The sequence below is a fragment of the Halichoerus grypus genome, chromosome 8 (genome assembly GCF_964656455.1).
Source record: "Halichoerus grypus chromosome 8, mHalGry1.hap1.1, whole genome shotgun sequence".
Classification (NCBI taxonomy): Eukaryota; Metazoa; Chordata; class Mammalia; order Carnivora; family Phocidae; genus Halichoerus; species Halichoerus grypus.
This window is the reverse complement of record NC_135719.1, coordinates 5,535,801-5,563,637: the sequence shown is the minus strand read 5'-3', so window position 1 is coordinate 5,563,637 and position 27,837 is coordinate 5,535,801. Positions and strand designations below refer to the sequence as shown.

Genomic DNA, 27,837 nt, shown 5'->3' with positions numbered 1-27,837 from the left:
CGAGACCCGGCGCCGGCGCAGACAGCGACCCCACCGCCAGTCCGAGAGCGAGCGTTTCCCACGCCCAGCGCGCGAGCCCTCACCCCTCACCCCGGCGCGCCGGGACCCAATGCGCGCTCGCGGCTCGCCGCCAGGGGGCGTGGCTTGGCGAGGAGCGACCGGTCAGGGCGCCAATCGCGGGGCTGCTCCGCCTTCGGGCTCGGTTTGAAATTCCGCGGTGACCTAACGGCTCCCGGAGCTGCGGCTTGAAGCAAGACAGCCGGTGCTTGTGGGAGGTTGCTGCGCCCAGCCCCGCGTGGAGGAGGTCTGGGGCCTCGACGGCCGGCTGCTTGGAGCGTCCGCCATGAGGAGAAGGTGCGGGCCGCGGGAGAGTCGAGGGGACGCGGGAGGGAGCGACCCCCGTCCCGGGTGCGGGGCCCCCGAGGCGGCCCGGGGCGCGGGTGGTACGTCAGCCCGCGCCGAGTGAGGCCCGGGCGCGGCCGGCAGGTTTGGGGAGCGCTGAGCTGGCGCCCGGGCCGAGCGCCCCGGTGCGGCGGAGGCAAGGCCTGCCGCGCACCGGCCCCGGCGGCCGCGGGCTCCCGAGGCTCCCGAGGCTCCCGAGGCCCGGACGCGCCGCGGTGTCCGCGAGCCCCGCCCGCCTCTCAGGTGCTGCCTCTTGGCACCTGCGGCCTGTTCTACGTCCTGCGTCTTTTGTGGTCCGGCTTCTCGCTTCCGTTTAAATAAGGCGGTCAGCGGTTCCGTTTATCCGTGTCTTCCGCGGGGTCGGGCTGCAGTGCTAACGTTCTGCCTGACTCGGCCAGATAGCCGGGTTTCCCTGCAAGTTCAGGAGCTCCAGTAAGGAATTCCTCTCCGGTGGTTTCCACGACTCCCCCGGCCGTGCTGGGGAAGGGGCGGCCGGCTTGGAGTAGGGGCCGGACTCGCCACGCCGAGTGTCACTTGTCTCTTAGCCCCCTCGTCCCCTCGATTTTCCCTCCGTAGCACTTACTGCCATTTAGTGGAAGGTTTGCTTATTTATCACCTTTTGCTCTCAGAAGGTCAACTCCAAAAGGGCAGCGATGTCAGTTTTGTTCTAAAATAAGGATAATACCAGGGCATAGGGCTCTTGTGTTAAAATGTCTTGTGCTAAAAACGTTAACCCTACTTTCTGAAAGGGGTGGGTGAGGCACTGTGATGATTCATTGTTAGTTTGTAGTTACTGGTCAGGTTGATTGCTCTCTGGCTGTAGAAAGTTCTTCCTTCCGTAAGTACTAATTCCCCTCGTTCTTTTCAAGTGCTTGCCTTCCGGAGAATGGGAATTGAGTACCAATTATGGTACCATTGGAAAAAACAGCCAGGGTTTTAAAAATACAATAAAGCTGTTATTTTTTTAAAATCTGGCACGTAATCTGCAGTGTTTTTTGGTTTGTGACTTAATTGAAAAAGTTAGCTATGTTTACTAATTTAGCCAAATTGCTTTTACAGAATTAAATGACATGAGATTTGTAGATCTCAGAGCCAGTTAAAACCAAAACAAGTGTCTGTACAGCAAATGGACAGCTAGCCTCCAGCAGATGAATGGGCCACTAACTAAAAGCAGCATGCACGCTGTCGTTATAATGTAAAAGTGAACCATCCCTTGGATTCCATTACTTGAACAAATCTTATTGGGTCTGTTGCAAAATGGGTGTTTGGAATTACAAATCTTCTAGAGACCCTTCTCACGCCAGTACTGTTTTCAAAGAATTAAAAAATGTTCCACCCTTCACAACATTCATACTAATTCTTACATCACCCTGACACCTCTTTCTTTCATTCCTAAGATTAGCCTTAACTTTGAAAACCCAGCCACAGTCTCACTCCTCCCCCAGCTCTGCTGCCACGGCCCTGGTCCAGGTCACTGTCGTTATCTCTTGCTGTGTTCTACTGGCCTTTTAACTGGTCTCCCTGCATCTGCCTTGGCCTCCTGAAGCTTATTGTCACCACAGGAGCCAAAATCCTCCAATGATTTCATATTTTAGAGTAAAAGCCTCTCTGCCTTTTACAAAGGCCTCTGGAGTCCTGTTGTACTCTACTCCAGTCATACCAAAGTCCTTGCGCTTTCTTGAACCTACCAGGCTCTATCTTACCTCAGACGTTGGCATTTGCTGTTCCCTCTACCTAGATCTCTCTTCCCCAACATGTCCCATGGCTTGATTCCTTACCTCCTTTAGGTCTTTGCTCAAAGGTCACCTCAGGGAGGACTTTCCACCATTTAATGTAAGATTTGCTTATTGATCGCTTTTCTTTTACTGTTAGAATGTAAACTCCAAAAGGGCAGGGATGTCAATTTTGTTCAGTGCTGAATCCCCAACACTTAGAATGCACCTTGTATGTAATAAACATTCAAGTAGTATTTTTGAATGAATAACTCGATGTTTCAAAAAGTTGTATGATCGTAAGATGCCTCAGTGCATTCGCTGTGCATAATAATTCTCTTGGTGCAATTACATACTGCCTGTAAATAGATTCGGGTCATTTCCCTAAAAGTACAAATTTGAGATTTTTATTCTTCTAACACATCACCAAAAAGCTGAGGATACTTAGAAAAATACTTCCCAAGGACACAAACGGTTGTAAAAAGGTCCAATTTTCCCAGTCTCTTGAAACTAAATCACTGGACTGGAAAAGATCTCAAATGAATGATTTCTTACCTTTTGTGTAGCATAGAGTTTGATGGGTTTTAGTACATTCACAGAGTTGTGCAATTATCACCACAGTCAGTTTTAGAACATTTTCATCATCCCTTCAAAAAGCCCATACCCATTAGAGGTCAGTCCCTTTTCCCACCTTCCTCCCTCCCCACACCCCAGCCCCACAGAACTACTAATCTACTTCTGTTTCTTATACATTTGCCTATTTTGGATATTTCATATAAATGGAATCCTATGATACATTGTCATTTGTGACTGGCTTCTTTCCCTTGGTGTAATGTTTTCCAGGTTTATTGCCAGATAACATTCCATTGGATAGGTATATCACATTTACCTATTCATTAGTGGATGGCCATTTTGGGTTGTCTCTACTTTTTGGCTATTATAAATATGCTGCTATAAACATTTGTATATGAGTTTTGTGTGGACATGTTTTCATTTCTCTTGGGTAAATACCTAAGGAATGGAATATCTGGGTTATATGGTAACTCTGTGTTCAACTGAGGAACTGTTAGACTGTTTTTCAAGGAGGCTGCACCATTTTCACATTCCCACCAGCAGTGGATGAGGGCTTTCGATTTCTCCACATCCTTGTCAACACTTACTACTGTTTTGTTTTCTTTTTTAACTGTCTTTTTTATTATAGCCATCTTGGTGCCTGTGAAGTGGTATCTCTCTGTGGTTTTGGTTTGCATTTCACTAGTGGCTGTTGTTGCATTTCACTAGTGATGTTCAATGTGTTTTCACATGCTTATTGGCCATTATATATCTTCTTTGGAGAAATGTCTATTCAGATTCTTTTCCCATGTGCTAGATTTTTATGCTTCAGAAAAGTGATCACTTTACCCTCTGAATGTGTTACAGAGCTAGGCAGCACTGCTTTTAAATCTGTCAATATGTGAGAGCTTATAAACTGAAGGTAGCTGGAAGTTAGAGGCATAATGAGCCTTTGGCAGGAACTCAAGGCCACTCATTTTACATTTATTGAACAATTGCTGTGCACTAGGGTCTGGTAAAATGAAGATGGATAAGATCTGGTAGTCCTTGCCCTTGAGTCTAAGGTCTACAGGGTGGATGGGGGGGTGGGGGGGGCGGGCGGAGAAGTGACTGTGAGGAATCCACAGCTGTCCAAAGAAGGTAATGGCAGGTGGAAGGTAATGTACAGAAGCATGACCGTATCAACAACTGAGAGCTACACATGGCTGAGTGAGGGGCGTGTCCAGGAAATGCTCAGAAGGTCAGTTGGCTGGAGTCTTAAGGAGTGAGCTGGTGAGAGAGATTAAGAGACAAACCTGAAGAGGGGTTTTAGAAATCCTTTCCTTTGAAAGTGGTTGAACTGTTTCCTGAGGGCAATGGGAAATAGTTCAGTCGAGGCCTGATTGGATTTTGTTTTCAGGAGAACCTAGCTGCCCTAGCTGTGCCTGTTGGCTAGGGTGGGGTGGGCCAGACTGGAAGAGACTGTAGAGCACTCCCTAAAGTAGTGCCCCTCAGGGCACGCCCCAGGCTGCTCTGGTCTGGCTCTACGCTGGGCTTTTGCATTCAGATTGAATATTGACCACAGACGAGATCTTGTAGTTTTTGTTTTGTTTTTTTTAAAGATTTTATTTATTTATTTGACAGAGAGAGACACAGCGAGAGAGGGAACACAAGCAGGGGGAGTGGGAGTGGGAGAGGGAGAAGCAGGCTTCCCGCGGAGCAGAGAGCCCGATGCGGGGCTCGATCCCAGGACTCTGGGATCATGACCTGAGCCGAAGGCAGACGCTTAACGACTGAGCCACCCAGGCGCCCCTTGTTGTTTTTTTTTTAAAGATTTTATTTATTTATTTGAGAGAGTGAGGTTGAGCATAAAGGGAGAGTGAGAGAGTGAGAAGCCGACTCCCTGCTGAGCAGAGAGCCCGATGTGGGACTCATCCCAGGCCACTGAGGTCATGACCTGAGCCGAAGGCAGACGCTTAACCGACTGAGCCACCCAGGTGCCCACTGTAGGTTATTTTTAATAAAATGCAAAGATTAGGATTTTGATTTATGCATTCTTTTGTTTTAAAATTGGAGTTCCAGGGGAGGCTCTGTAGTTAAATTTTAGTTAATTGAGATTAGAATAATTAACGTTAGTTGATTGAGATTAAATGCCTTAATTACCTGTTAACGTTTCTAAAATGAACGAGTATAATAAATTCTTTGAAACACTATTCGCTATCTGGGTATTGATACTGGCCATCTGGTATAGGCAACTGGTGTTTGTGAGTGCCAAAGCTTTTCTTCATCTAGGAGAGGTGACCTTTTTTTTTTTTCCTTTTGGATAAGCAACCTTTATCTTATTTATTTTTTAAGATTTTATTTATTTATTTGACAGAGAGAAACACAGTGAGAGAGGGAACACAAGCAGGGGGAGTGGGAGAGGGAGAGGCAGGCTTCCCGCCAAGCAGGGAGCCCGATGTGGGGCTCGATTCCAGGACTCTGGGATCATGACCTGAGCCAAAGGCAGACGCTTAACGACTGAGCCACCCAGGCGCCCCAGATAGGCAACCTTTAAATTGGGATTTCTTGGCTAGAGAAATGTCTTAGATGTGAAAATATTCTTGGAGATCTAGGCTGGTGACTCATAGAACCACTGAATACTCGGAGGCACAAAGGGGGCCAATGAGAGCCTTGAGCCCCCCGCTTGTGGATAGCACACGAAGAGCTTAAGTGACTTGTTCTAGGCCTCACTGCTGACTGGTGGCAAAGCACATCCACCTCCCCTGGTGCCAGAGCAGTGTCTTTGTTAGCCATTTGTATCTAAGAAAGGAGAGAAAATTTCTCTATTTTTTGAATGTTATGTGAAGCAGACTAATGGTTATGATTTTTAAAGTTAAACTTTTTTTTTTAAGATAAAATACAAGGTGCCCAGTTAAATTTGTATCAGATAAACAATTTTTTAAAATAAACTTTTTGTAACTGAAGACTAACATACTGAAATGTGCATAAATCCAAGTCCCAACTCAATTTTCACAAAGTCAGCACACACCTATGTAACCAGTGCCCCTTGTATCCCTGCCAGTCACCACCTCCCAGGACAATGGTGACCACCGTTCTGACTGCTGAAAGCATACCTTGGTTTTGCCTGTGTTTGAATTTTATATAAATGCAATCACGTAATGATATATGCTTGCTTGTCTCGCTTGTTTCACTTAAACTGTTTTTCCTTTTCTTCCCCAACACTTTTTTTGTTTTTTTCCATATTAGTTTTGTTTTATCCCCCTCCTTTTTTTTTAAGATTTTATTTATTTATTTGAGAGAGAGAGTGCATGCGTGAGTGGGGGGGAGGGGCAGAAGGAGAGAGAATCTCAAGCGGACTCCATGCTGAGCCAGGAGACTGAGGCAGGGCTTGATCTCACAACCCTGAGATCATGACCCTAGCTGAAATCAAGCGTCTGAGCCACCTAAGGGGCCTCTTACCTCCTTTTTTTTTTTTTTCTTTTTAGATTTGAGGTATAATTTACATACAGTAAAATTAACTCATTTTACATGTATAATTTGAATTTTGGTCACTGCATACAGTTAGGTAATCACCATCAAGATCTAGGACCATTCCATCACCGTAAAAAAAAGTTTCCTTGTGCCTTTCTGTAGTTGATCTCCTGCTCTGATCCCAGGCTTTCTTTCACTGTAGTTTTTTTTCCTAGAATTTCATAAAATGAAATCCTATAGTATGTAGTCTTTTTGCATTGCTGTATTATTCCATGGTAGGAATGTACTGTTTATTCTGTTGGTGGACATCTGGGTTGTTTCTACTCTTATGCTATTATGAGTAGTGCTGCCCTGACCCTCCTGTGCGTGTCTTTACCATGTGCATGTTCGGTTCTGTTGCACCCACTCGCATGTAAAAGTGGAACTGCGAGGTTTGGCTTCAGTAGATGCTGCCAGCAGGTTTCAAAGTGGTTGTACCAGTTTCCACTCCAGACAGGTAGTATATGAAGGTCCTGGTTTTTCTGTATCCTCACCAACACTTGATGTTTGTCATTTGTAATTTTAGCCATTCTGTAAGTCAGTAGTTGTAACTTAAGAACAACAAAATTGTAATGACTTGCCGGCTGTTTTATAGGAGCTTCTCACCAAGCAAGGTCTTGTGTTAGGTGGGAGTTTATTTTGTGTGGCTTGTCTTTCCTTTTTAAGTAATCTCTACACCCAGCGTGGGGCTCGAACTCACAATCCTGAGATCAAGAGTCCTATGTTTTGCTTGACTAAGCCAGCCAGGCGCCCCTGTCTGTTTTTCTTTTATAATTCTGTATTGTACTGCCATGGGTAGAATTGCTGATGAAAGTCCTGATTCTGAGTATTATTGAGAGGATTGACTTTCCGGGGCACCTGGGTGGCTCGGTTGGTTGAGCATCCGACTCTTGATCTCAGCTCAGGTGTTGATCTTGGGGTCATGGGTTCAAGCCCCTCGTTGGGTTCCACGCTGGGTGTGGAGCCTACTTCAAAAAAAGAAGAAGAAGATTGAATTTCCACAGTGTAAGATGATACCGAATTTTGCTTTGCCAGTGTTGTGGTGTTTTTGAAAAGAGCAGTTAAAGCTGAATGTTTGTTTTCAATTTGTTTTAGCCTGAGGCCACTGAGAAAGGAGTCTATTTTCTGTAAATGCTGCTTTTAGTCTGGGGGCAGCGGCTCATGTTCCTGGCTTCTCTTTTGCTTTTCAGTGAGGTGCTGGCAGAGGAGTCGATAGTATGTCTCCAGAAAGCTCTGAATCACCTTCGAGAAATCTGGGAATTAATTGGGATTCCAGAGGACCAGCGGTTACAAAGAACTGAGGTTGTAAAGAAGCATATCAAGGTGAGTGCGTCGTACTGGTCTGTTTGCAGTGGGACAGCAGTACGGATACTGGCGTCCCATTGGAGATGGTCGGGGAAGTGACACTGGAGTGTCACAGGCTCTTCCTGGTTTTGTTTCTATTTAAGTCCTTTCTTAAGAATTTGTAATTATGAAGGCTTTGGTGTTGTTGGTTTGGGGTTTTTCTCCCATTGGCCCCAAACTTTTATGAGACTGTTTTCTCCCTTGTAGGACCTCCTGGATATGATGATTGCTGAAGAGGAAAGCCTGAAAGAAAGGCTCATCAAAAGCATTTCTATCTGTCAAAAAGAGCTGAATACCCTGTGCAGCGAATTACACGTCGAGCCATTGCAGGTACGTGGTCGGGCCTTGGGGGCTCCTGCTTGGTCTGAGATTTAGGAAGGAACTCTGACTTGGGCCTGCAGATGGAAGATTTCCTTGTAGAATCTTGGCCATAAAAAGCGGGCAGAATTTGCCACCTAGTTAATTAGTTCCAGCAACTTTCACTTAGGTAAAGAGTTGCCCTGTTGAGAGGTGGAACAGCTAATAAGTGTTACAATCCTTTGATCAAAACCAGCTTCCTCTTGCCATCATTTTGCGAGGCATATAACTTTTTTTTTTTTTTTTAACTCTAAGGAAAAGCTAGGTATAGACAGTACTGTGCTATTCTTTCTCCGAAAGAAAATGAAAGGCACTACCTAGGAAGCAAAAGTGACTGGTGATACAAGGGAAAGTTACCAAAAGACCTGCCTTTGTGGGTTTTTTCATACCCAGTAGTTGTATACCACTGAACCAGCCAGAATGGCTACTTGAGGAGAAATGTCTCAAGAGCTGGAGTGTCTGGAGAGCATAGTCAAATTCAGAGCATGCAGGATTGTCTGTGTACCAGGCTGAGAGGTTGCCGTTGGTGGTCCAGCACAAGGCAGGGCTTGAATGAAGACACCAGCAAGGATGAAATGAATAACAGATAGGATAGAGGGTCCAAAATATGTCCCTGGGGAGGACCAGTAAAAATAGTGTTGGGATCATAAAAATGAAAACCAACGTGGAGCTTGGGAAGGTAATTCAATAGCTGTGAATGTAGGGCTAGCACAGGATGGCTATAAGATTCTTGGGTCCCTCTCTCTGTTACAGCAAGAACTACCTGGGTATCTAGATGGAGTCAGCCTAGGAGGGAGTTTCTTCCTTTTCCTTTTCCTTTCCTTTCCTTCCTTCCTTTCAAAAGATTTTCTTTATTTATTTGAGAGAGAAAGCACAAGTGGGGGAGAGGGGACAGAGGGAGAGGGAGAAGAAGCAGACTCCCTGCTGAGCAGGGAGCCTGATTTAGGACTCGATCCCAGGGCCCTGGGATCATGATCTGAGCCGAAGGCAGACGCTTAACCAACTGAGCCATACCTGGCAGCCAAGAGCAATCAGATAGATCATAACATTAGTGGAATTTCCTGGAATCTACAGAAATGGCATATATATCATTGATTTTATTTTACTTTATTTTTTTAAAATTTTATTATGTTATGTTAGTCACCATACAATACATCATTAGTTTTTGATGTGGTGATCCACGATCCATTGTTTTCGTATAACACCCGGTGCTCCATGCAGTACGTGCCCTCCTTAATACCCATCACCGGGCTAACCAATCCCCCCTCCCCCCTCCCCTCTAAAACCCTGTTTGTTTCTCAGGTCCATAGTCTCTCATGGTTCATCTCTCCCTCCAATTCCCCCCACCCATTTTTCCCTTCCTTCTTCTAATGTCCTCCATGCTATTCCTTATGTTCCACAAATAAGTGAAACCATATGATAATTGACTTTCTCTGCTTGACTTATTTCACTTAGCATAATCTCCAGTCCCATCCATGTTGATGTAAAAGTTGGGTATTCATCCTTTCTGATGGCTGAGTAATATTCCATTGTATATATGGATCACATCTTCTTTATCCATTCATCTGTTGAAGGGCATCTCGGCTCTTTCCACAGTTTGGCTATTGCGGACATCGCTGCTATGAACATTGGGGGTGCATATGGCCCTTCTTTTTATATCACTGATTTTAGACAAATAGTTTCTTTAGTCTTTTTCTTTTAACTTTCAATGTGAAATTAGGTGAGAAGTTAGATATACAGTGATATATCTCCCTTAAATTATGTGACAGTCTTTTATTAGTTCATGAATGTTGAATAAAATTGTGTAAATTTTTAAGTCCTATAACTGCCACTTTTTTTCCTCTTGTTAATCAGTTGGAGTAGAGCAAGGACTATTGATTTTTATTGGTTAGGTGATATTCTTAGGATTATTAGGATGAGCATCATGTTTTGAACTAAATATACTACGCTATAGCTAACTCAAAGCAAGCTTTCCAGCCACTTTTCACCTCTTGCAAAAGTGTCCTGGTACCTTTCCTTATTCGAGACCTTTCTTAGGGAACTCTGTTTGTGCCATATTTTTTTGGCCATGAGTTGACTTATCTGTAAGTTTACCTTAAAAGTCTGTCATCCAAGGGGCGCCTGCGTGGCTCAGTCAGTTAAGCGTCTGCCTTTGGCTCAGGTGATGATCCCAGAGTCCTGGGATTGAGTCCCATGTCAGGCTGCCTGTTCAGCGGGGAGTCTGCTTCTCCCTCTGCCCTTCACCTGGGCTCGCTCTCTCGCTCGCTCTCTCAAATAAATAAAATCTTAAAAACAAAAAAAAAAGGCCTGTCATCCTAGCCCTCTTCCATTGTCCTTCTCTTCATTTGAAGAGATCCACTTGGAACCTTCTCACAATAGTACATTGTCTTCTGCAGGAAGAAGGAGAGACGACCATCTTGCAGCTAGAAAAGGATTTGCGCACTCAGGTAGAACTGATGCGAAAACAGAAAAAGGAACGAAAACAGGAACTGAAACTACTTCAAGAACAAGATCAAGAGCTGTGTGAAATTCTTTGCATGCCCCACTATGACATCGACAGCACCTCAGTTCCCAGCTTAGAAGAGCTGAGCCAATTTAGACAGCACGTGGCCACGTTGAGGGAAACAAAGGTAAGCGCTTGCAGTCATACTTCCTAAAAGTCAGTTTTGACTTTCCTGTAGGTAGGTACTTGTAATCATTTTATTTTATAGGCATCTAGACGTGAGGAGTTTGTCAACATAAAGAGACAGATCATCCTGTGTATGGAGGAATTAGATCACACCCCAGACACAAGCTTTGAAAGAGATGTGGTGTGTGAAGATGAAGACGCCTTTTGTTTATCTCTGGAGAATATTGCAACACTACAAAAGTTGCTTCGGCAGGTAATGACTACTCACATTATGGCCTGGGATCTCCATAGTGTCCAGAGATTTGAAAAAACTGACAGTTTTGTCCTTCTGTCTTAAATAAGCCAGTGTAAGTTAAAAGAATGAGGGAGGATAAAGATAGTAAATATTATATAACCTCGGGGGGTTTTTTGTCTTCTTTTTAACAAAAAATGTATTTGTGGCTCTAAGAATGAAATTGAAATCTTGGATGAAATACTATTAGTCATGTGAATTAACTTAGTATTTAATTTTTTTTAATAATATGAATCCTAATTCTTGGGGCTTGAGATCCTACCGTAATGGCAGCCATACAGTTTGTGTTCAGAAGTCATGAAAACACACTTCTTCACAATCTAGTAAAAGTGCGTCTGTCTGTGGGTCCAGACATTTCTTTGCGGGAAGCCACAGGGCTGGCCTTCTTTGTGCTGCTGTCTTTGCCATAACCATTGGCTCTCCTTGCTACAGCTGGAAATGCGAAAATCACAAAATGAAGCCGTGTGTGAGGGTCTGCGGGCTCAGATCCGAGAGCTCTGGGACAGGCTGCAGATACCTGCAGGAGAGAGAGAAGCTGTGGCCGCGGTCATGACTGGGTCAAAGGCCAAGGTCAGGAAAGCGGTAAGAAATCCAACGGGCACTGGGTCAGCAGTCTCTACGAGTGTCAAGTGTATTGTCTTCAACAGTGTCTGCCTCGAGCGAGCCTGTTTTTTGTTTTGTTTTAAAGATTTATTTATTTGAGAGAGAGCGTGTGCGCAGAGTGTGCAAGAACACGAGTGGGGTGGGTGGTGGAGGGAGAGAAGCAGACTCCCCACTGAGCAAGGAGCCTGATGCAGGGCTCTATCCCAGGACCCAGGGATCCTGACCTGAGCCAAAGGCAAACACTTAACCAACTGAGCCACCCAGGCATCCCACGAACCTGTTTTTAAGGCAAGCATTAGACAAGGGTGGCTGTAGCCTGCTCATCTTCTGTCCTTTGTGGACATTTCTTAGGTTTCTGGCTCCCATGATATCAGTGTTATAAAAAGTGTTGACTGGGGCACCTGGGTGGTTCAGTGGGTTGGGTGTCCAGCTATTGAGTTTGGCTCAGGTCATGATCTCAGGGTCGTGGGATCAAGCCCCACACCCAGCTTGGAGCCTGCTTGGGATTCTCTCCCTCTCTGCCATTCTGTGCGCGGGCATGCACACTCTCTCTCTTAAGAAAAAAAAGTGTTGATTTACCTCTGTGGCTTTGTGTTATAATTTTATTTAAACGCCGGGGGCGGGGGGGGGGGGGCTTTTGAACTTTTGTATTCCTATGTGAGAGTAAACGTATGGCAAGCACTTTTACCAAGTCTCTTTGTTACAGCTGCAATTGGAAGTGGATCGGTTGGAAGAATTGAAGATGCAAAACATGAAGAAAGTGATTGAGGCAATTCGAGTGGAGCTGGCTCAGTATTGGGACCAGTGTTTCTACAGCCAGGAGCAGAGACAGGCTTTTGCCCCCTACTATGCTGGTTCGTACACAAGCGGAGGTCTTCCTGAGGGCAGACATTCACCAGCACGTATTTCCTCTACCAAACAGATACAGCTGCCTTTTCAAGCCATGTAGCATAAATTGCCATTCCTGCATAATTCACATTTGCAAATGCCACTAGGAAATAAAGGGCCTCTTGATTCCTGAAGTAGTAAATCACTGTAGCCTGTAGTTGTGAGGCTCGAGTCTGTCGGGTGCTTACTCCGTGCCACATGCAGTGTTAGAGCCGTAACACGATTATCTCACTTAATCCTCAGCTCAAGAGATGAGGACACGAAGGCACATAAATGTTCAGCAAATGCACTAAGAGGCACACAGCAGGGCAACAGCAGAGCCCATGTGTGAGCCCCTGGAATCCATCCCCAAGAGCGCAACAGAATTCGAGTCTGACCTGAACAGAGTATAAAGATGAGATTGTACTAAGTTTTTATTTTTATTTATTTTTATTTTTATTTTTTTAGAGATTTTATTTATTTGACAGACACAGCGAGAGAGGGAACACAAGCAGGGGGAGTGGGAGAGGGAGAAGCAGGCTTCCCGCGGAGCAGGGAGCCTGATGTGGGGCTCGATCCCAGGACTCTGGGATCATGACCTGAGCCGAAGGCAGACACTTAACGACTGAGCCACCCAGGCGTCCCTGAGATTGTACTAAGTTTTTAGACATTTTCTGTGAGCAGGATGGAAAGGAAGACTGTGAAGGAAACCTAAACAAGGCAAGAAGTGACACAGAACTTTTGAAAATCTTCATCATTGTAACCTACACCCTAGCTCCTTACTCCCTACTCTCCCCAGACTGATCATGTGACAGAGCTGGCTTTATCATCCACAATATATACTTAATCATGTGTCATTTTTACTATAAGGAAGAAAAACTGATTTCCATCTTGGGAGGATGAGGATGAGGGATTAGTAAATTGGGATACTAAACACTAGAGGAATTTTTTAAAACTTCTGGGCCTGTATCTTGCAGAGGACTACACGGAAAATCTGCTCCAGCTCCATGATGCTGAGATTGTGCGGTTAAGAAACTACTATGAGGTTCACAAAGAACTCTTTGAAGGTGTCCAGAAGTGGGAAGAAAGCTGGAGACTTTTCTTGGAGTTTGAGGTACCGCCCTAGCTTCTGTTTCCCTAAAGTACAATCAAGGCTTAAGGCCTGCCCTGCACAGAGTCAGAATCCACTCTCCTTTCTCTTTACCAGGTTTCTAACACCCTGTCTTCATCACTAAGTTTCTGAGTTACTGCTAACCCATCTGTGTTTGCAAAGCTCATAGGTGGGAGCATAGAACTAAATTAATGCCTTCAATAAGGTAGAATTCTTGCATAAAGAAGTCCAGAGGTACAGCATACAGGGCAGGTCCAGCTGTTCGACAGTCAGTGGTGTCCCAGGCTTCTCCAGCCCAGGGCTCCCCCACCACTAAGGGGTGGACATTATCCTCAGGTTCAGGGTAGCTGTAGAGCTCCCACTGTTGCGCTTCATGCACTGCCCCTCCAGCCCCTCTGAGGGCTCTTCCCAGCCCCTCTGCTTGCACACCACACCAGCTGCTGGTGAGGCTGGGGGAGCTTTTGCCACAGATAAATTCAGGTTCTCCGGACAAAGGAAGGAGAGGGCGGATGGGGGGGCAGTTATTATTTGCTACCATTCCAACTTCTGTCTTCTTAGAAAGTTGCCTGGGTATTAGGGCACATTTGTATAGTCTGAATTCCTCTTCTTCTGACAGACTTGGCACTCACAGCTTTCCTCAGAGCTTTTCTGAGCTCAGGGCTGGGACTTGGTTGAGCCAGACGAGACATGCAGGGCACACGGAGACTCCTTCTCAGAGCTTGAAAGGGACCGTTAGAGAATCTGAGTTCAACTCCTTCAAGGTTATAGGAGGGAAACGAGGACTCAGATGGAGAGACCTGTGTGAGATCTCACAGCTGTTTAAGAACAGATGTCCTACTGTTACTCCTTAACTTGTGGTTGAAAGCAAGAAGGAAGGGTAGTAAATGTCAGTAAAGAGCCAGATAAGTAAGTCTTGTGGACATGCCAGTATTTAAGGAAAAATAAAAGCATTACCATCCCCTGTAGTTAGTGTTTATGGGCAGTTAGCAATCAAGTGGTCTGGAAGGGGGAACAATTTCTTTACAAGCTTTGCCTCCAAATTGTCAAGATTGTTTCTAAAGTTTTCTGATGATCTGCTCCAATTTTTGAGTGTATAAATCTAACTTATATGCACAAATTACAGGCTTAAATTACTGTTCTGGTGTACCGTATACATGATACAGTAACAAAAAACAGAGAAGAGGAGGAAGCCTAACACTTTACATGTTTATTTGCCTATTTTGTGAGTGTTAATTTCATAAACACCGGATTATAAACCACCTAACTGGGCACATTTAAGCTGCATTGTCAATATGCTAGAAGTGAGTGGGCAAGTAGGGGTGCCACCACCAAGCCCTCCCGAGTGTAGACCTCTCCCTTGTCCCTCCACATATATTCCCTATAGATGACAAGTCATCTTTGACATCTGAACCAAGGAAGGGAGCCAGTGACATTGTGCATTATATATTAAAGCCTATCTTTTATTTTTTTTAAAGATTTTATTTATTTATTTGAGAGAGGGAGAGAGCCAGGGGGAGAGGCAAAGGGAGAAGCAGACTCCCTGCTGAGCCAGGAGTCTCAAGCGGGGCTCAATCCCAGGACCCTGTGATCATGACCTGAGCTGAAGGCAGATGCTTAACCCACTGAGCCATCCAGGCGCCCCCTCTGTTGCTTTTAGATTAAAAAGGAAACCGTAGTTTTTTTACACGCCAGGGGATGATCTTGCATGTTCCTGTGGTGCTCACAGCCCACTCTCCTGTCTTAGAACACCACCATTTCTCGCTGCTGACAGTGGATGGGAATGCGAAAATCTCTGAGTCTCCTTAGTATGTATCAGTTTATGAGAGCAAGGAATCTTAGCAATAGTTACTAGTCTGATCATCTCAGGGCCTACTCTAATTAAAAGGTATTTTTTGCAGAGAAAAGCTTCAGATCCAAGTCGATTTACAAACCGTGGAGGAAATCTTCTAAAAGAAGAAAAGCAACGAGCCAAGCTTCAAAAAACACTCCCCAAGGTAACATCGCTACTAAGAGTTGTTGGCGCTTGGCTACAAAATACTTTACTTTTTTGTATAGTCTTTGCTTTGAATTGTCTTGCCCCAGAACTGTCTTCTTTTCCAAAGCTTAGGCAAGGATGGTAAGTATATACCGAGCCTTCCTGGTGTAAGCACCTGAGTATCAAGGTTTCTTAGCTTTCTAGGGCTGCCATAGCAAAGTGCCACAGACTTCCGGGGGCTTCAACAACAGAGATTTATTTTTTCACAATTCTAGAGGCTAGAAGTCTGAGATCAGAATATCAGTAGGGCTGGTTTCTTCTGAGACCTCTCTCTTTGACTTGTGGATGACTTGCCTTCTCCCTGTATCTTCACATGGCCTTCCTTCTGTATCTATATCCAAATTTTCTTTTAACAAAGCCACCGGTCACGTTGGATTAGGACTCACCTGAATGACCTCATTTTTTTTTCCCCAAATGACTTCAACTTCATTACCTGTATGTCCAAATAAAGCCACATTCTGAGGTACTGGGAGAGTTAGCACTTAAACATGAATTTGGGGAGGATACAATTCAGCCTATAGCATAAGGCAAGCTTTTGAGAAAGTGCGAGAGTGCAGGGTGGTGGGGTGGAGGGAGGGAGAAGCAGACTCCCCGTGGAGCAGGGAGCCCGACACAGGGCCCACTCACAGGACTGGGAGATCATGACCCAAGCCGAAGGCAGACGCCCTACTGACTGAGCCACCCAGGTGCCCCTACTGTTGTCCATTTTAATAGTAGTAGTAATTGTTATCATTTATTAAGTGCCAGATACTGTTGCAAAGTGCTTTCCATTTATTAATTCATTTAGTTGTCATAACATCCTTATGAGGTTGGTATCATTTCCATTTTTATAGATGAGGAAATGCCCTGAGAACTTCAGTAACTTGCCCACCTTTTCATAGCCAGTGAGAGGTAGATTCCAGATCAGAACCCAGATAGTGGTGCTCGTAACCCACACTGCCTATTTCATGTTGTTCATCTTCCCCAGTGCTGCCTCCAGCTTTAGGCACCAAAACCCTAGTTAGACTCTGGGTTCCTGCCTTTTCCCACCTTCATGTGTGTTATGAATAAACCATTACTAGGCTTTACTTTCCGGTCACTCTGACCTGTACCCACATGGGTCCAGCAACTTGATGTTCAGCTCATGGTTCTCTGGGGTGGGGTCCTCCTTTGGGAGAATCATTTCATTCGAGCTTCATACCAAAGATTTGAAGTAATTAACATGTCTTTGTCTATGATCCCAGTTGGAAGAGGAATTGAAGGCACGGATTGAAATGTGGGAACAGGAGCATTCGAAGGCATTTGTGGTGAATGGGCAGAAGTTCATGGAGTACGTGATGGAGCAATGGGAGATGCATCGACTGGAGAAGGAGCGAGCCAAGCAAGAAAGAGTGAGCGAGCATAGTGGGGGACAAAGGGACAGGGGGAATGTGAGCAGCCCAGGGTCTCTGTGAGGGATGAGGGGTGGCTGAAGAGGTAGCCCTGGGTACAGGGACTGGGCACTCGATTTCTGGCCCTGCTTCTGTCCCATCTCAGGCCTATTCCCTTCCTGAGATTTATCACTGTTGCTTCTGACTTCCACACAGCAACTCAAGAACAAGAAGCAGACAGAGACAGAGATGCTCTATGGCAGTGCTCCCCGAACCCCCAACAAGCGGCGAGGACTGGCACCCAACACACCGGGCAAAGTGCGCAAGGTGAACATGAGGCTTTGTGAACCACTCCTTTTTTTTAAAGATTTTATTTATTTATTAGAGAGAGAGAGAGTGAGTTAGCAAGAGCAGGAACACAAGCAGAGGGGAGTGGGAGAGGGAGAATCAGGCTTCCCACTGAGCAGGGAGCCCGATGTGGGGCTCGATCCCAGGACCCTGGGATCATGACCCGAGCCGAAGGCAGACGCTTAACGACTGAGCCACCCAGGCGCCCCTGTGAACCACTCTTTACGAGGGGCTGTTGAGGCTAGGGCTCTTGGCCACCTCTTGCCTCCTGCCCTACAGATGGGAAAGGGTTTTGGGGGCCTTCTGGTTTGGGTTCCTCTAAAAGTATGAATGGAAGACTATACTTATCCCCAGCAGCAACTCGATAATGACCGTCATGGAGCGGTCAGCTCGGATGTGTGCCTGTTGTTGAGGTCTCGGGTTAAACTCCAGGGAGACCATACTGCCAACAGTCTGTAATGATGAAGACCTTCAAAGGTTCATCCTGGAATTCCAACAAGTGACCGTGGTATTCTGTGAAAGACTTTCATGTTTAGTAAATGGAATATTCAGTACTCCTCAATCTCTGGAGCAGGAAATTGGGGAGAATTTTAACCTTTTCTTTGATAAATGAAGTAGAGCATTATTTCCCTTCTCTTTCCTCAGCTCATATTTTCTAACACATAGATAGTTAAAGAATTACCTGCAGGGGCGCCCAGCTGGCTCAGTCAGTAGAATATGCGACTCTTGATCCAGGGACCAGGAGTTTAAGCCCCACGCTGGGGGTAGAGGTTACTTAAAGAAAAAAAAAATCACCTGCGATAAACTCCAAGAGGACCACTGAGAATATTTTTCCTGATTTTAAAAAAGCTTTTAAATAATATATTTTTAAAAACAAAACAGAGATTACATATAATTTGGATTTCTGCCTTTTCCCTACTTGGTATTGGTTGTGATTTTTTTTCATAGCATCAAACATTCTTCAAATACACGCTCGTTATTATTAGCTGTACATTCTATCCTGACATGCTGTCATTTATTAAACTAGTTCCCTATTGTTATTATATAGTTTTTAAAGATTTTAAAGATTTATTATCTTAAAGAGTGTGCGTACCCATGCTCAAGGGGGGGGAGAGGGGCAGCGGGAGAGGGAGAGAATCTCAAGCAGGCTCCATTCCCAGCACAGAGCCCAGCCCAGGGCTCGATCCCATAACCCTGAGATCACAACTTGAGCCGTAATCAAGTCAGACACTCAACCGACTGAGCCACCCAGGTGCCCCTACCTAGAGTTTATTTTTTTTAAGTTTAGTTTTATTGAGTAAAATTGGCACGTGAAGTGTATGCTTTCATAAGTTTTGACAGATGTATACACCGCGAAACCATCACCACAGTCCAGCCTGTGAACACATCCATGGCACGCGAAGTTTCCTCCTGCAGTTTGTGTTCCCTTTGCTCCCCCACAGCAGCCACGGACCTGCTGTCACCACTGACTAGCTGCATTTTCTAACATTTTATATATGTGCAATTATACAGTATGTATTCCTTTATGGTCTGGCTTCTTTCATGTAGCATCTTTGTGAGATTCATCTATGTGGTTGCGTATGTAATAGGTCACTCCTTTTTAATGGGGACCAGTAGTCCATTGCATGACTCGACCACAATTTGCTTATGTGCCTGTGGATGGACATTTGGCTTATTTGCGGTGTTTGGGCTATTACACAAAAAGCAGCTATATTTGTACATTGGTCTTTGTATGGATATCTGCTTTCATTTCTCTTGTGTAAATACCTAATTTGATAGATTTATTTATTTATTTATTTTTTTTAAAGATTTTATTTATTTATCTGACAGAGAGAGACACAGCGAGAGAGGGAACACAAGCAGGGGGAGTGGGAGAGGGAGAAGCAGGCTCCCCGCAGAGCAGGGAGCCCGATGCGGGACTCGATCCCAGGACCCTGGGATCATGACCTGAGCCGAAGGCAGTCGCTTAACCGACTGAGCCACCCAGGCGCCCTAATTTGATAGATTTAGAAACAAAATGGCTGTACCATTTTATAGTTCAATCCAGATAGAAATCGGCTTTGAACACTTATCACAGGTTTCCTCAAAGCTCTTAACCATGGAAACCCATCTTTCTTAGACGGTTTCCTATATTCCTTTCTCTCTAGTGTAGGGATGGGCTGCTGAGCATGTTAAATATGTTCTGTCCTTCTGGTCTCCTTAGCTGAACACTACCACCATGTCCAATGCTACGGCCAACAGCAGCATTCGGCCGGTCTTCGGGGGGACAGTCTACCGTTCGCCTGTGACTCGACTTCCACCTTCTGGCAGCAAGGTTAGTATGTTCTGCGTACAAGGACGTCACCAACACAGCTCCAGCCTATTTAGGGGCCCCACCTGCTTGTTCCAGTTTCTAAGATCCCTGGATTCAATTTTCATTGAGATGCTGAGAGTAAGCTAGCTTATCTGTCAAAAAAAAAAAAAAAAAAAAGTGGTCATTCTGAACCCCAGTAGTATCATGGGAATCACTGGGATGTAATTCTGTGGGCTCAGTTCAAAGCCGGGTCTTCAGCTGCTGCTGAGTGAGGTCCGACGACCCTGGTCCACGAGACAGTCGGGGTACTCTCACGTAAGGAGAGGTAGGGAATATGGGCTAAATGTCTCTTCCAAGTATTTTACAGACTGGGCTCAAGAGAGGTACTCTGCAAACCATTAAGAATTCATATATTTTTTAAAACCACAAGTAGAGACATGAATAATATAAAGACATTATTAGCCTTTGGCCACTTGCTCGCGCAGACGTGCCTGCGTGTGTGGGTGTGTGCGGGTGTGTGTGGTCATTATGAGCATGATGCACAGATTTCTCTCTTTTCTTTGCAGCCAGTCATCACTTCCACTTGTTCGGGGAAAAAAACACCCCGTGCTGGGAGGCATGGAGCCAACAAGGAGAACCTGGAGCTCAATGGCAGCATCCTGAGCGGTGGGTACCCCGCCTCGGCCCCCCTCCAGCGCAACTTCAGCATTAATTCTGTTGCCAGCACCTATTCTGAGTTTGCGGTAATTCACCTTTTCTAATATCTACCAGTCTCTGGGGAGCACACAGTTGGGGCAGAGCGGGTTTCTTCCCCAGGGCACCCGGACGATTAGGACAGTTCTTTGGAGGCTGAGAATCCCTTTCCTGCCTTGACCGTGGCATGGGGTCGGGTGGTTTAAGGGGATATATAAGAAGGAAGTTGGCAGTAGCAACTCGACATTGAACCTGGATCCTTCTGCTTAAGAAATACCATTCCCTGGCTGCAGGAGGTGACTTCTGATCACTGCCCTGGTGCTCTCTTGGTGGAGTTCTTGGTAATTGTCTTAATTCTTTGTTCTTAGAAGGATCCGTCCCTCTCTGACAGCTCCACTGGGCTTCAGGTCTGTATGGCAATCCCTGCATGTCCCATGTCCGTTTTCCAAACTCCTCTGTCACATCTGCTGGCTTAATTCCCATCTGGGCACAGAGCTACACTAACCAATCTCAGCTGTACTATCCTAGAACCTTTTTTTACAAAGGAAGCAGGAATTCCTAACGCAGAAATCAAAAATACTTTCTGATTTAAGTCCCAACAGCCTAACCTGCTGATTAACACCTGTTCAGACTTGAATTGGATTCTCAGCCCTACCTAAAGTCAGGCAAAGTTTTTTTTATGATGTATTTCACACCAGAAGACCGTCACCCTCCCCAGTTGTGACATCAGAGGCCTCCAGTGTGCTGGAAAGAATAGAGGCCCCATCACGTGGGGAGGGGAGCCCCAGCTGTGTGCTATCATGAGGTTCTTGGCCTGTGTGCTGATTATTTCCTGGAGTATATGCCTTACTAACCGCCTGGGGCTGAACTGCCAACTTTCTGTCTCCTGTGAGCTCCCCACTGCTTGCGTCCTTGCCTCTGAGCTGCTCAGGCGTACACGCGGCTCTGAAAAAGTGGTTTTTCCCCAGACACTCTTCAGTTCCTAGTAACCTACTCCATCTTGACTAACACTTAACTGCAGTGCCCTTTACTTAACAATGTGTGCTCTCTCCTCCGTGTCTTCCTGTTGAGAGGGGGGGCTGCTCCTCCCGCATGCTGCCGACTACCTTGCTGCAGTGACGGAGAATGGGGCAGGTGCCCGAGGCTGGAGCTCGGAAACTAGCTTCATACTATGGCACTTTTTTCAAATTACACGATTGGTAGGGCTTTATTTACAGAAGTGTGTCACTCTGTAGCTGACTGCTGGACAGAGGTCCTGCTTTCTCTTGCTTACTTAGCCAAGCCCCGTGTCATCCCCTTGGGGCTTAAATGTACCTGCTTATCTTTATGGCAAGGCCGAGGGAGGGAGGGTCTATCTGGTTTGGGTTGCTATGGCTGGTAGACCCCACCAGGCAGTACCAAAGCCAGCGGACTAACCTCGACTAACCTCTCTCTTACTCAGTGGTCATTCGTGCTTTATCTTCTTCTATTCCATGTGCTCCAGCATGAGATCAAATCACCAGCAGGTTACAAGGCCCTCAGCCCCAGGGATTGGTAGATAGATGGTCTGGCCCCCTGCTTTATAAAGGGCTCAAAAGACCAAAGGTTGTTGCCTGCCCACCTTGATAACTCCAGAGAGTACTTTGTGAAGTGTAAGGGATTTCTCTTCTGTGAGGTTTTAACAGAACGTACTGGCTAAGGAAAGGGGTCCAGGGTCACCATGTGCACGTGCTTCATCTGTGACTCATAGAATGGTGCTCAGAGTCTCTCATCTGATGTTCCTAACATGACCCGTGCTGGAGAGGGACCTGGGGCTCGGAGAAACACACGCCCGTGCACACGAGGGCGGGGCGCGTGGGAGTGGGTCCGTAGTGCCACTGACCGTGTTTATTTTTCAACAGCGAGAACTTTCAAAGGCTTCCAAATCTGACGCTACTTCTCGAATCCTCAATTCGACCAACATCCAGTCCTGAGAAGCCCTGATCAGTCAGCTGCTGTGGCTTCCTGTGCTTAGACTAGATCTGATTAGACAGGGGTGATTTTTCTTGAGTTTAGGTGTGCTTGAAAATCTGGTTCCACTGCCATGGGCCTAACGACAGACGTGAATGAGAGTTACAGATGAAGATCCATCAGAGGTTTAGTGGGTCTTCAAAAACTTGATTTTGTTTTGACCCAAGAAATACATTAAAACTTAGTTCATAGTGGTAAGTGCAAATTTTAGCAGATGGAACCTGATTTCTTTGCCCCATAATTCTACTTGCCGAAGCACGAGCAAGGGCTTGTATCTCCCCATTGTGTAGGAAAATGATTGTGCCCACCCTGGGGGCATGGGACATGAAGTAATATCGGCCTGAACCCTTAGAATTAGTAATTCACATCTTTTGTGCTTAGGGATGTTCCATTAATGCTATAGCTGTGATAGCTTTGCTCTCACCTAAAGATCTGTCTCCACCACACAGGATAGCCTTCCTCCTGATGAGGGTGTCTGTGTGTCAGAAGTTGAGGTGGCCTGACCTACTGCCAAAGAGGTGACAGGGAGGCTGGGAGCTCCTTTGTTCAACTGTGTACAGTTTGGTTATATAGTGCAATGCCCTTTGTGGGGTGTGTACGAACACACACGCTCACCTGAACGCTGTTTCTGTAGTCTTCTCTGGGTCGAGGCCCCCAGCCCTGTGCCCACTGGGCCGGAGTTCGTCTGCCCCCTGCAGTTGGCAGCCGCGGTGGGAGGCGGTCGGGACGGGTTGGGCCATTTCTGTCCCGGAGATCTGGAACTTTGCACATGTCAGTACTGGGGAGTTCCTCACCTACCCTGCCGATCACTACTGCTCTCCCCGAAGCACTATTTATTCTCACCCTGCCCGCCCGTGCCAGTTCTACCGTCAGCACGTTCAATGGTTCTCGAAAGCTTACGGCATGGGTTTGGTCTGTGTCAGCCATGCTGCTTAGACGCATACATGTCCTGTTTTTAAAAATATAAATATATTCTTGAAAATAAATTAATGCGTATACTGACGTTTCAAAAAGATACATGGTGGTGGTTTTTCTTTTTTCCCCCAAATCACTTTTTGGTCAGTTTGGTCTGTGGAAAACAGAAAAGACTAAAAACAAGAAATTTTTTTTTTTTTTTTTAAAGATTTTATTTATTTATTTGAGAGAGAGAGACACAGTAAAGAGAGGGAACACAAGCAGGGGGAGTGGGGGAGGGAGAAGCAGGCTTCCCGCTGAGCAGGGAGCCCGATGCGGGGCTCGATCCCAGGACGCTGGGATCATGACCTGAGCCGAAGGCAGACGCTTAATGACTGAGCCACCCAGGCGCCCCCATACAAGAAATTTTTAGTCAGGAGTGTGATTTTTATATTCTTTTATGCACTTATTTCTAAATTAAAAATATTTTATTTTGAGAAAAGATCCAGCTCCTGATATATAAAGGGGCTGAAGTCATATTAGGAAATTTATGGCTACATTGTCGTCTGCCCTTAACAGGATTAGCTTTTATAGGGTGAGGTTGCCTGGCCCTTTGGTTTTTTAACAGCCTTTGATTAGCAAATACACGTTGGAAGTGTATACTTGGATAAATTTTGATGTATATGTACACCTGTGAGACCATCGCCCCAATCAAGTCCTGTTATCCTAGGTTTTGTAAAAATCTTCTCCCAGTCTGTGGCTTCTCTTTTCCTTCTTTTAACAGTGTTTCTGAACAACAGAGGGTTAACTTTGATAAAGTCCCGTTTCTCTTTAGATTGTGCGTTTGTTCTAAGAAATCATTACCTAATCCAAGAGGTAACGGTTTTCTAGAAGTTTAAAATTTCAGGTTTTGCATTTATGTCTGTGACCCCTCTGGGCTCTGTGTATTTATGTGTGTGGCTCCAGTCTGACTTCAAGTGCATCTTCCTTGCATTACAGCTATCAAGTTGTCCAGCAACGTCAGTTGGAAGGCTGTCCTTTCCCCACTGCGCTGCCTTGTGCCGCTGTCAAAACTCAGCTGTATGCATTTGTCCTAATGCCCATACTCTATGGTCTTGATTACGGAAGATTTAATATTAATTCTTGAAACGAGGTAGTGTTAGCTTTCTAATTTTATTTTTTCATTTCTGTCACTTAAGTAGGCTCCACACCCCATGTGGGACTTGCACTCGTGACTGGGATCAAGAGTCACATGCTCTACCTACTGAGCCAGCCAGACGCTTATACCTGTAAAAGTCACTTTGGCTGTTTTTTTTTTTTTTTTTTAAAGATTTTATTTATTTATTTGACAGAGAGAGAGATAGCGAGAGCAGGAACACAAGCAGGGGGAGTGGGAGAGGGAGAAGCGGGCTTCCCGCCGAGCAGGGAGCCCGATGTGGGACTCGATCCCAGGACCCTGGGATCGTGACCTGAGCCGAAGGCAGATGCTTAACGACTGAGCCACCCAGGCGCCCCCACTTTGGCTGTTCTAGGTCCTTTGTATTTTCATATGAATTTCAGAATTAGCTTGTCAGTTTCTACAAAAAATCGAGGATTATTGAATCTATAGAAGAATTTAGGGAGAACTGACATCTCCATTTTAGATGTTCTCTCACCGATATTTTATAGGTCATATATACAGATCTTTCACATCTTTGTCAGATTTATTCCTAAGTATTTCATATTTATTGATGCTACTGTGATATTCTTAAATTACAATTCCTGGTTGTTGCCTGCCTCTGGGAATGCAGTTGATTTCTGTATATTGCTCTTGTATCCTGCTTGCTAAACTCACTTATTAAAAGAAAAATGAGAGGCACCAGGCTAGCTCAGTGGGAGGAGCATGCAACTCATGATCTTAGGGTTGTGAGTTCGAGTCCCATGATGAGTGCAGAGATTACTAAAAATAAACTTTAAAAGAAAAATTATCACATTTGGCACATTCCTTCATGGCTTAGCCATGAGACAACTCTGTCTCAGCCTCTACTTCTTGCTTGTGTGGAGCCTAAAGACTAGCCTGAGTGAAACCTGATGTTTTCTCAGGCTTTTCTGAGCGTCTACACCAGCCCTAGGTGTGGGCTGTGCTTTCTCAGTTCCTCAGTACACGGTGGGAGCTTTAAAAGGCCTTTCCCGGGCGCCTGGGTGGCTCAGTTGGTTAAGCGACTGCCTTCGGCTCAGGTCATGATCCTGGAGTCCCTGGATCGAGTCCCGCATCGGGCTCCCTGCTCGGCAGGGAGCCTGCTTCTCCCTCTGACCCTCCCCCATCTCATGTGCTCTCTCTCTCTCTCTCATTCTCTCTGTCTCAAATAAATAAATAAAATCTTTAAAAAAAAAAAATAAAAAAAAAAAAAAAAATAAAAGGCCTTTCCCTACGTATCTCCTTTCCCAACTTTTCTTCCCAGGCTTTTTTGTATGTCTGTTGCCTGTCCCAACTATCGTCCCTTCTCCAAGTTGACTGACAGTTTCTGCCAGTTCATTAGCTGCTTTTATAGAAAGAGCCCTGGAGTTCCCTACACCATTTTCAGTGACATCCCAGTTCTCAATGTTTATACACCTAAAACAGCTTCAAAATACACAAAGCAAAAACCAATAGAACTGAAAGGAAAAAACGGACAAATTTACCAGATAAAAAATAGTCAAGGTTCTAGAAGAAACTAATCCCACCAATAACCAGCTGGACCTAATTGCAGAACACCATCCAGCAACAGCAGAAAACATGTTCTTTTGTAAAGTGCATATGGAATAGTCACCAAAATAGACCATATTCTGGGTCATAAGCCTTAACAAATTTTTTAAAGATTTAAAGATTTATTTTAGAGAGCCCATGCACACAGAGGGGCAGAGGGAGAAAATCCTCAAGCAGACTCCCCCCTGAGCGATGGAGATCAACTCGGGGCTCGATCTCACAACCCATGAGGTCACGACCTGAGCCAAAAGTAAGAGTTAGATGGACACTTGACTGACTGAGCCATCCAGGTGCCCCAAATTTTTTATAAATTTAACTGATCAAAATGTTCTCTGACCATAATGGAATTAAACCATAACAACAACAACAACAAACCCTCTCAGAAAATGCCCAAATACAATCTTTAAAAAAAGAAAGTTTCAAATGAAATTCAGATACTTTCAACTGAAAATTAAAATACGAAATATCAAAGTTTGAGATGTAGTTAAATCAATAGAGGAAATTTTACAGTATCAAATGCTTATATTAGAAGAAAAGTCTCAATAATTTAAGCTTCTACATTAAACAACCCAAAGTAACCTCACAAGAAGAAAGGAAGTAAACTTAAGAGCAAGAAGCAACGAAGTTGAAAAGACCAAAGCAATACAGAGGAAATAAAAATCTGGTTCTAAAAAAAAAAAAAAAAAAATGGTAAACTTTAAGGGATAAGGAGAAAAAAATACTAGGAATCAAAGTAAGGCTATCACTACAGATTCTACAAACTTGAAAGGGATCATGAATGAATATTATAAACCATGCACAGAAATCTGACAACTCAAGTGGACAAATTCCCTAACATAAATTATCAAACTCACCCCAAAAATAATCCGAATAGTCCTACAGCAATCAAAGAAATTTAATCCATCATTGCAAACCTTCTGAATATGAAAACTCCAGGCCCAGGTAGTATTACCAGTAGATTCTAAATAACACTAATTCTATATAATTTCTTCCAGAAAACAGTAGACATAGCACTTTTCACTCATTTTATGAGCATGACCCTGGTATCAAAACCACAGAAACACAAAACAAGAAAACTACAGACTATTATCCCTTGTGAACAGACACAAAAATCCTTAATTATAGCAAACTGAATCCAATAACCTAAAAGAATACACATCATCACAAAGTAGGGTTTACCCTGACAAGGCTGGCTCTAGATTGCTGGTGGAAATGTAAGATGGGGCAGTTACTTTGGAAAAGTCTGGTGTTTCCTTAAAAAGTTAACTTAACATGGGACCCAGCAATTTCACTCCTAGGTATTTTTTTTTTTTTTTTAAGATTTTATTTATGGGGCGCCTGGGTGGCTCAGTTGGTTAAGCGTCTGCCTTCGGCTCAGTCATGATCCCGGCGTTCAGGGATCGAGCCCCACATCGGGCTCCCTGCTCGGCGAGGGATTTTATTTGAGAGCGAGTGAGCATGAGCAGGGGGAGGGGCAGAGAGAGAGGGACAAGCAGACTCCCTGCTGAACGGGGAGCCAGATGCGGGTCTCGAACCCAGGACCCCAAGATCAGAACTCGAGCCAAAGTCAGACATTTAACCAACTGAGCCACCCAGGCGGCCCTCACTCCTAGGTATTAATACCCAATTGAAACATGTTCACACAAAAATATATTTACGAATGTTTACGTTATTAATAGCAAAAACGTAGAAATCATTCAACTGTTCATAAACAAAGTATATCCGCACAATATTATGCAACCATAAAAAGGAATACACGCTACAACATGGATGAACCTTGAAAATACTGTGCTAAGTCAAAGAACCCTGACATAAAAAGCCATATGTTGTATGATTCCATTTATGTGAAACATCTAGAATAGGCAAATCATAGAAATAGAAAGTGAGAGTAGTGGTTGTCAGGGGCTAGAGGTAAATGGGCAGTGGCTACTGATCGGTAAGGGGTTGCTTTGGAGGGTTAGGAAAATGTTCTGAAACTAGATTGTGGTTATGGTTGTTGCACACTGTGAATGTACCAAAAACCACTGAGTTGTGTAGCTTAAAAGGGTGAACTCTGTGGTATGTAAACAATATAATTTTTAAATTAAATCACTGTAATCTACCATATTAACAAACCAAAGAAGAAGATCCACATGATCGTATCAATTGAC

At 44.9% G+C, this 27,837-nt stretch overlaps 1 protein-coding gene and 1 long non-coding RNA gene across 6 annotated transcripts; one reads left to right on the top strand and one right to left on the bottom strand.

Moving 5' to 3' along the window:
* PRC1 (protein regulator of cytokinesis 1) lies at nucleotides 1-23,085 on the top strand. 5 transcript variants are annotated; one of them, XM_036095625.2, is made up of 15 exons: nucleotides 1-354; nucleotides 7,349-7,481; nucleotides 7,710-7,832; nucleotides 10,256-10,489; nucleotides 10,571-10,741; nucleotides 11,213-11,362; nucleotides 12,090-12,237; nucleotides 13,228-13,364; nucleotides 15,260-15,355; nucleotides 16,620-16,766; nucleotides 16,962-17,072; nucleotides 19,297-19,407; nucleotides 19,953-20,129; nucleotides 20,448-20,486; nucleotides 21,960-23,085. In XM_036095625.2, exons 1-15 carry the CDS (start codon nucleotides 344-346, stop codon nucleotides 22,029-22,031), a joined length of 1,860 nt encoding a protein of 619 aa, XP_035951518.1. In that variant the 5' UTR covers nucleotides 1-343; the 3' UTR covers nucleotides 22,032-23,085. The 5 variants fall into 5 exon arrangements, with proteins under 5 accessions (XP_035951518.1, XP_035951519.1, XP_035951521.1 ...); XM_036095628.2 differs by having other exon boundaries at nucleotides 2-354; nucleotides 19,953-20,052; XM_036095626.2 differs by lacking the exon at nucleotides 20,448-20,486.
* A 1,958-nt stretch (nucleotides 23,086-25,043) lies between these two features.
* On the bottom strand, nucleotides 25,044-26,216 carry LOC144382837 (uncharacterized). The gene is made up of 2 exons (XR_013450253.1): nucleotides 25,365-26,216; nucleotides 25,044-25,126 (listed from the first exon to the last, which is right to left on the bottom strand). It is a non-coding gene; the product is annotated as an uncharacterized LOC144382837 (long non-coding RNA).
* Nucleotides 26,217-27,837: the final 1,621 nt, after the last annotated feature.

What these genes read in the sequence shown, in the direction of transcription:
- PRC1 (XM_036095625.2), top strand. An exon ending in TACAAAAGTTGCTTCGGCAG is followed by an intron (nt 10,742 to 11,212) that starts GTAATGACTACT and finishes TCCTTGCTACAG; the next exon opens with CTGGAAATGCGAAAATCACA. An exon ending in CACCGGGCAAAGTGCGCAAG is followed by an intron (nt 17,073 to 19,296) that starts GTGAACATGAGG and finishes TGGTCTCCTTAG; the next exon opens with CTGAACACTACCACCATGTC.